We start from the raw sequence: 9306 nt of genomic DNA on the forward strand, positions 1-9306 counted from the left end.
TGAGACAGGGTTTCATTGGGTAATCTTGGCTGGCCTGGAACTCACTATGTAGACCAGGTTGCCCTTGAACTCACAAAGATCTACTTGCTTCTGCTGCCCCGGTGCTAGAATTAAATACATACCACCACCTGTCTCAAAGCACCTTCAAATTTCATTTTTTTCATACTTTAGGTTGTTTATCCATTCAAATATTTGTAGGCACTTACTCTGTGTGAGAAGTGGTGTATACAGTGGTGCCTAAGACAGTCATGATCCTTGTCCCTTTAGGCACTTATTCTGTGTGAGAAGTGGAGTATACAGTGGTGCCTAAGACAGTCATGATCCTTGTCCTTTTAGGCACTTACTCTGTGTGAGAAGTGGGGTATACAGTGGTGCCTAAAACAGTCATGATCCTTGTTCTCATAGAGCCATCAGGTGAAATAAACAGGTAATTACAAGCTGGGAATGGCACCGTTAAGGAGATGACCAGCCCTGACCTCTGAAAGAGGAGCAGTGTGGTTCTCAGGGTTCCACCTAGGTGGCTGGACTGGATGTGGGCCCCAGTGAGGAAGAATATTGAAATCACAATGCATGGGGAGGATAAGGACTGAGCCATACAGAGAGTAGAGGAAGGTACGTTCCAGAATAGGGAGCAAGGTGTGCCAAGATCTTGCTTCACCCCAGGACCTGAAAGGAGACCTCTGTGCCTAGGAGTGGCTTGCCCCAAATTTCAGGGAAGCTGGAGGTGGAATAGGTGGGAAATGTGTGTTGTCAGCCCAGAAGGAAACCTCTGCGTGAGGCAGTAACGTGATCTGATGTACAATTCTGAAAGACCCACTGGGGCTATTCTATAGCAGAGTGACCAAAACTAAAATGGAGGGGCTGGGGAAATTGCCCAGTGGGTAAGAGGGTTTGCTTGCAAGCATAAAGATGAGTTCAAATCCCCAGCACCTGGATAAAAAGCCAGGCATGGCTATGCATGCTTGTAACCCCAGCACTAGGGAGCAGAGACAGGCAGATCTTGAGAATAGAGGAGACAGCCTACAGCTTGCTCTCATCTCTATATGCACGCACCAACATGTCCATGCATGTGCTGCATACATATGTATAAAACACACACACACACACACACACACACACACACACACACACACACACACACACACACTTAAGAGAAAGGGAGCCGGTCAGGAAGAAGGCTGTTTTAATAATACAGGCAAGGGCACAGTGGACAGGGTAGCAGCAGCAGAAAAGAGGATGTGGACAGATTTAAGATCTGTTCTGGGGCTAGGGTGTAACTCTGGTACAGCATTTATCTAGCATGTATAAGGTCCTGGGTTCAAGTACCAGCACTACAAAAAATAAAAATATCTATTCCAGAGAAAAATTTTGAAGGATTTATTGTTAGATAAAATGAATGTGCTAGTGAGAGTATTTCCATTTAAAAAAAATGCTACTTTCTGGTATTTTTGCTAATGTGGTATTTTTACATTGGTTCTTAATAGGATTTCACTAGCATTCTCAGAAATGTTCTTAACACATTCGTGATAGGTAATTTGAAGAGTATAGACTGCATAGGTTCTAACTGATCAGGGTTTATCAGAAATTTTTTTAAAATGTTTTATTATTTTTATGTGTATGCGTGTATTGCCTGCATGTAGGTAAGTGCACCCATGTTGTGCAATGCCTGTGGAAGACAGAAGAGGCTGTTGGATCCCCTGGGACTGGAGTTACGGACAGTTAGCTGCCATGTGGGTTCTGGGATTCAAACCCGGGTCTTCTGCAAGAACAACCAGAAGTGTTGAGTGTTCTTAACTGCTGAGCCGTCTCTCCAGCCCCAGAACTCCTTAAAGAACTGGAAGTTATTAAACTCTACCATCGATGGCTGAGTCATCATCCTGGGCTTGGCTTGTTTTTGTTTGTGTTTTGCTTTAGCTTTATTTATTTTTATTTTATGTGTATAAGTGTTTGCCTGCATCTAAGTGCACTTGTGCATGCAGTGCCCATGGAGGCCAGAAGAGGGCGTTGGATCCCCCTAGAACTGGACTTGTTAGCTGCCATGTGGGTGCTGGGAACTGAGCCCAGAGCCTTTGCAAAAGCAGCCAGTGTTCTTAACCGGTGAGCCATCTCTCCAGCCCCTAAACACGAAAATTCTTGAAGCTGAGGACATAATTCACTGGTAAGTGTCTACTTAGCATTTTCAACACTTTGAATTCAATCCCCAGCATGAAAAAATAAGCAAAGAGAAAAATACATGCTTGCTTTATTGAAAAATATTTCTTATTTTTGTTTATTTAATTGAAGAATGGGATTAATGAAATCTGTGGTGCTAATTGGATATTTTTATTTTTTGCTATAAGACATTTCTTCTGTGTGATTTCCTCTCTAAGTAGAAATTAAGATAAAGAGGGACTGGAGAGATGGCGCAGCAGTTAAGAATGCATACTGCTCTTGGAGAAGACCTGAGCTCAGTTCTCAGCATCCATGTCTGCTGGCTCACAGCCACCTTAGCTCCAGCTCCTGGAGATCTGACCCTCTCTTCTAGACTCTGGCCACATGCACTCACATGTGCACACTTGTGCACTTGCACACGCGTGCGTGCACACACACAATATAAGATGAAGAGAACAGTGATAAAGAGTAATTCTCCTTTTTTCCTCCTTCCCTCCCCAGTTTGGACGTCACAGACTCAATCCAGAAAACAGAACCCTGGGGAGTCTTCGGAATGTTCTCTATCTTCTTCATCAGCGAGTCAAGTGAGCTCTGTCGGTGCTCCCCATTCTGTCCTCCCTTTCCACAGCTTCCTCTGCCTGGTGTGGTCGGATAAGCTGCTCTTACATTGTTATGGCAGCCGCAGCCTCAGAAACTTGCCTCTCCTGTTCAGCTTTTTCTGTTTATGAGACTAGTGTGATTTGACAGCAGTTTGGGAAGTCATGGAAAGTTCAGGTCCTTATTCTTTCCTGGTTTCTACTACAAAGAACTCTGTTAGGAAGGGAACCCTCCAGGCCTGGGGTGTAGCTCAGTGGAAGAGCCTGTGCTTAATGTGTGTATGGCCCTAGGTTCAACCCTAGAACCAAGAAAAAAAAAAAAGATGAGAAAGAGCTCCCTGTCCTCTAGCATAGAGGTTGTTGGGCTTCTGTCTGTGGCACATCCTGTATCTTCTCTTAGGAATATGGCATCTGCTATAGAGTAGTCTCTGAGAAGGAGTCAGGGCACAGTAATGACCATCTTGATGATGATGGCTTAGAATAGCTACACAACAGACTTTGAGCTAGAAGCTATAATGTGAGTAATCTCACTAACAATAGTTCTATGAGGTAAAAACTATAGTAATTGTACATTTTCTTTGAAGAAAGCAGAGTGTGTGGTGGTGTACACTTTTAATCCCAGCACTTGGGAGGCAGAGGCAGGTGGATCTCTATGAGTTCAAGGCCAGCTTGAGTTCCAGGTGGCCAGGACTACATAGACCTGTCTCAAAGCAAAGCAAAAAGAATCATTTGAAGTGCTTGCTGTGCAAGCATGAGGACCTGAGTCCAGCATCCATATGGAGATCCAGGTGTGGCAGTGTGTGCCTGTAACCCCAGGCCTGTGGGGTGGGAACAGGTAGATCCTGGGGTTTACTTGGCCAGTCATCTTAGCCAAAACAGTAAGGTCTAGGATCAATGAGAGACTTTGTCTCAAAAAATAAGGTAGAAAGTGATAGAGGATGATACTGAAGTCAGCCTCTGGCACGTGTACAGAGGTGTACAAGTATGCATGCACATGCACGCACACACACACACAAAAAATCACCTGAAACCAAGTGTGGTGAGCACACCTGTGGAGATGAAAGACCTGTGAGTTCAAAAGCAACTTGGCTACATAAAAAGTTTGAGATCAGCCTGGGCTGTGTAAGACTCTATCTTAAAAAAAAATCAACTGAAATGTTTATTACAATTCAGAAATGTGCCTCCTGTCTGGGGTGGGTCTACAGTCTACAGATCTCACAGCCCTAGGATTTCCATCCTCAGGGACGTCATCCTGAAGAGCACAGAGGTTGTCAGTGAGCTAGAAATTCATGAGTCACTTATCACATCCCCTAACAGATTTCACCAGTAGATTTTCACACAGCAAGTACGAAAATGGGTTGATTGACACTTGATTAGTTTCCATCTCGAAATCCACATGCTAGAGTTGCTGGTGAACTAGCAGAATGTTGCACAGATTAATTCACTTTAACAGATAGCTTTGGAGAGATGGTTTGCTTTGATTTCGGGTTCTAGCCAAAGTGTTCTCTGAGGCATTCTTAAGGACTGGTCCCCAGGCCTGAATCCTCTTCCTTATCACCTGGGAGCTTATTGGACATGAAAATTTTTGAGTGAGTTCCTATCCCAAACTTAATGATCAGAAACTATGGGAGTGGGGCCAGCAAATCTGTATTTTTTAAATTTTATTTATTATTTTAATTTTTTTTTAATGTGTATGTGTATATTGCCTGCATGTAGGTAAGTGCACCCATGTCGTGCAATGCCTGCGGAGGACAGAAGAGGCTGTCAGATCCCCTGGAACTGGAGTTATGGGCAGTTGTTAGCTGCCATGTGGGTGCTGGGATTCGAACCTGGGTCTTCTGCAAGAGCATTCAGTGTTCTTAATCGCTGAGCCATCTCTCCAGCCCCAGCAAATCTGTACTTTAATAAGCTTTTTGGGTGACTTATGCTGAAATTTGGCTGAACCAGGCGACTGAATTTATGGGAAGTCTGAAAATCAGACAGCTTTTCATGTCTGTGCCTTTCCCTAGTTCTATTGAGGTTAAACTGATCTAAGCCAATTAACTGATTTCCTACTGCTTAGGGGTTGCGTTGAAATAACTGAGTTGAGAGACCATTAAATTTAAAAGCTCTTAGTTAGATCTCACGTTTTGGCATTAACATGGTTTAGACGATTTCAGGATCTGCATCCTATTAATGAGATAGTGCCAGAATTCCACTAATTAATGACCACTATAAAGACAAAATATTGATGGCCCATGAGTACTGAGTTTTATCAGTCCCCAAATGCCCTTAAAGCTAAGCAGTACTTCTACAGTAGAAATCTCTGTTGCAGTCGAAAACCTCCATTGCTTGTTTTGATCCAAAGGAAAAAAAGCTTTCAAGGAGAAGCTATTTCACCTCAGATTTCTCTGATACAACATCTGATTTCTACAAAGAAAATCTATTTTTTCCCAACCTGTTTCCTTTTAGACGCTTTGGAATAATGGGACTCTACAAAGGCCTTGAAGCCAAGCTGCTCCAGACAGTGCTCACAGCTGCCCTCATGTTCCTTGTCTATGAGAAATTGACAGCTGCTACCTTCACTGTAATGGGGCTGAAGAGCGCACAGAAGCCCTGAGGCCTGTGCAGGGAAAGTGTGGGATGAAGATGCTGATGGAGATGCTGCCGAGCTAAGAGAGGTGATACTCCTTTCAGTCTGGCTCCTTCCACCACAAACATTACTGGCATTGGCTGAAAAGCATGGAAGGCAAATAGGAAGTGTAGCCACTGGGGCCTGTTGCCACCTTAATTTTTGTGATGTCTGGTTGGATTTGGGGGTGGAGGTTAGATGAATACAAAAACTGAAAACCTAAAAATGGAAGTTTGTGGGGGGTTATTGATTTTTCTCAAGGAGAGTAGACTTTCCATCTAGAATTTCTCTCAACCTCACCAACTGTTCTCTTTCCGTAAACTCCCTTCTAGGTTCTATCCAGTCAGTCTCCTCAGATACGTTTATGTGTCTTAATCTCGGTATTTTTCTCATTAAAAATAGCATCATGACTGTGCCTTGGGCATGACTTTCTGTTTGACTTTTTCCTCCTGCTTAAAGATAGTTAACTGAACTATTTATTTTGTGGGGGAAATGAAAATGATTAATCCCAAATGATTTTCTTACAAGCTATTTGTAAATGCCGCTTACTTGTTAGTGTTTGACATAGTTTTGAAAAGTACATATTTATTTTGGATCAAGTCTTTTATTACAAAAGTTTTTGTCCATCCATGCAAGCTCCAGTCAGACAAGCTTCAATAAATTGTCAGCACCCAAAAAAATGTTCTTGAAAGTTGCTCTTAATTAAGATCTGACATTGGGTGTGTGACCAGATGGTTAGAAAAGAAAAAAAAAAAAAAAAATCACAAAAATTGGTTGGGAAGCAGACACCTTGGGTAAGCTCCGGAATATTCTCCTTTGTTGGGTCTTTGGAAGCTGTATGTCTTGAGAAACATCTGGTGCAGGTTATTTCTATTTGGAAACATTCCCTAGAGTCCTACTACTCAAGAGTGTGATCCATCAAACAGCTGTGTTGACATCAGCTGAGCTGTGTCAGGCTCGAAGCCCAGGCCTTCTGAATCAGAGTTTATAGTTTAGCAAGCCCCCAGGTGATTCCTGTCTATAATGAAGTGAGAGCAAGAGATCCTGAGGGCCCTGGCTCAACAGAAACTGGAATTGGCTTCACTTACAGAAACCAAGGTGATTATGTCTCTCAAAGGAAAGTTAAATTACTGTAGAAAGACAGCCTCAGAAAAAAATCTAGGAATCCTGTGTCATTCGTTGTTCAGTTTCCACTCAGAGCACATAAGGAAGGAACAGATTCAGACCACCCACCCACCAAGAAAATTCACAGTCAAATAATAATTCTTCATATAGAATAATTCTTTATCACATCTCAGCTCTTTGGAAGAGATCAAGTATAGCATCTGTTCTTATTTGAATAACTTTTGTTCTCGTGATTTGGTTTTTGTTCCTCTAAAAATCAACACATATTTTGTTTGTAAGCCTGTGATTCAGTCAGAGAAGTAATGACAACTCTGTGCACTTCAGACTCAGAGAGGAAATTCCTTTCTCCCGTGTTTCTTCTCCTTAGTCCCTGTGGTAATTTTAAAGCATGTAATTATTAAACTGGTAATAATTGAAGGCTAGAAAATAAGAACTAGGAGGATCTAGATTGAATACTTGTTTCCTATTGAAGACAGAATTGGTCCCATTACTACTTTCCTGTGTATGTGTTTTGGGGACAGGTACACATGCATATATACACTTGTGTGCATTTTCGTGTGGCCAAGTGTTGACATTGGGTGTCTTCCTCAATCTCTTTTCTGCCTTATTTTGTTTTTTTTTGTTTGTGTTTGTTTGGTTGTCTGTTTGTTCGTTTGAGACAGGGTCTCGTTGTTAGTCCTGGCTAGTCTGGAATTCCCTGTGTAGACCAGGCTAGCCTCAAACTTACACAGATCAACTGGCCTCTGGCTCCTAAGTACTGACATTAAAGGTGTGTGACACTGTGCCCAGGGTGACTAGCTTTTTTTTTTTTTCGGTCATTTTTGAGACAGGGTCTCCCTGTAGCCCCACCTGGCCTGGAACTTGCTATGTAGACCAGGCTGGCCTTGAACTCACAGAGATCCACCTGCCTCTGCCTCCCGAGTGCTGGGATTAAAGGTGTGAACCACCACACTCGGTGTGACTGGCTTTTTTAAAAAACATTATTTTTATTCTTTAAGAATTTCATACAATGTATCTAATCATATCCACCCCCTCATCTCCCAGATCCATCCCTACCTCCCTACCCATCTAACTTGAATGGGACTTTTGTCCCCATCCACCACCCCACCCCCTCCATGCTGGGATTTTGTCTGCCTTGAGCTTGTGCAATCCTGTGCATGCTGTCACAACCACTGAGAGTTCATTAAGTTCACATGCCGTGCTGTATCAAGAAATACTGCTGAGAGATGGTGATTAGCTTTTTATGGCGGAGTTAGAGATCCAAACTCAGAACCTCGGGTAGGGATCACAGGCATGCACCACCATGCTCTGCTCCTTTTCTTTTTGTGCCTGCAGCTCACTGATTTCCCAACAGCCCCCCAGGATCCTCCGGTTTCCACTTCCCCTGTGCTGGGTGTTAGGCTTACAGGCTTTCGTTGCTGTGACTGGCTTTTTACTTGGGTGCTGGTGATTGAAACCAGATCCTCATGTTTACCAAGCAAGCACTTTACTGACTGAGCCATCTCCCCAGGCGCCCCCATCGCGACTTTTTATTTTACTTCACGGTTTCTTATATCTGTTGCAGTCTTGGGTGGGAAGCACAAAACTATTATTTGGACTCTATACAGAAGAAGGACTTATGATGGTTCTGGTGTACAGAGTACTTATTTAAATTATGCTGTAAGCTTTGAAACTTGAGTCTTGAGCTCAGGATATGATGACTTAGTATGTTAGAATAACTTGCAAACTAAATCATATAGCCCAATTGGGTATGTATGATGTGAGAATATGCTTGATAATTCTTTATTTCCAATCGTATGGGGAACAATTTAACATGGAGGTTTTATGTTCCTTGAGGAAGGTGACAAACTCACCAGTTGCAACTAGGCAATAATTCACTCAGCTTTGTAACCTTTAGTTAGTCACAGATTGATTGAGCAAACTAAAGAGCTGAAGTCTGTTAGAAAGAAATGGAAATTTTTTTTGAGTGTCTAGACTATGAGGATTAAGAACCTTAGCGATTACATTAGCATCACTGCAGTAGAAAATTTAATTTCTGTAAGTGTTTAATCTCTGCTTTGAAGTAGAAACTAATGTTTCTACACTTGTCTGTTTTACAATTAACTTTGAAATACAAAAATAGAATTTACCATGAGGGCATAAGCAGTGGGAGTTAGAAGTCTTGGGTTTTATTCCCAGGTTTGCCACCAGCTAGCAAATGACATCATCCCCTGTGCTTCAATCTTTGAGAAGTAGAGATAATACTTCCCAGCCACTTCAGAGGAGGCATGAGAGTTATGATGTCAGCTAAATTTCTTTATGATCCTGTGATAGAGAAGATCTGAGTGAAACCTGTGATAACACCTGGGTTTATGTAACAGTTTCCCTTCTTAAACTTTTGCCTTTAGTATAGTCCCAGTCTCTGTGGACTACATAGTGTGAGGTAACAATAGCCCCACTTCATTAACAGGGAATGAAACTGAACTGTTAAATGACTTGGCTGGTTAGAGCCAGGACTGGAGTTGAACTTCCTGCAGTCTAGTGGAAGATTAAGAGACTGGGTTCTGGAATTAGATCACCTTTCAAACTCTGGCCTCCTCTATACCAGCTGCAGAAAATATGCTGTTACTGAACTTTTGAGAAACTTGTTTTCCCTATCTATAGAGTGAAGTTCTTGATAATCCTAGCTCATGGGGTGACTACAGGTGTCAAATGAAATCCCACTGCTTGCCTCAGAGTGCTAGATAAGTATCAGTGGTTGCTATTACTATCATATTATTGTTATTGATTAGGGATACAGCTGTTTGAGTAAATATAACTGTGGTCGTGTAAAAGGCGCTCTGG

The 9306-nt window shown here is 42.4% G+C and overlaps 1 protein-coding gene across 2 annotated transcripts in view; it reads left to right on the forward strand.

The window, feature by feature from the left end:
• Slc25a17 (solute carrier family 25 member 17) overlaps positions 1-6931 on the forward strand; it is a 43928-nt gene extending 36997 nt beyond the window's left edge. For both annotated transcript variants that reach the window (XM_029569140.1, XM_008844823.3), the window contains 2 exons: positions 2653-2735; positions 5199-6931. In XM_029569140.1, the coding sequence (XP_029425000.1) occupies positions 2653-2735; positions 5199-5346 (231 nt within the window). In that variant the 3' untranslated portion in view covers positions 5347-6931. The remainder of the gene's footprint in view (positions 1-2652; positions 2736-5198) is intronic.
• Positions 6932-9306: the final 2375 nt, after the last annotated feature.

Source organism: Nannospalax galili, unplaced genomic scaffold (assembly GCF_000622305.1).
Source record: "Nannospalax galili isolate Female #2095 unplaced genomic scaffold, S.galili_v1.0 scaffold180, whole genome shotgun sequence".
Lineage (NCBI taxonomy): Eukaryota > Metazoa > Chordata > Mammalia > Rodentia > Spalacidae > Nannospalax > Nannospalax galili.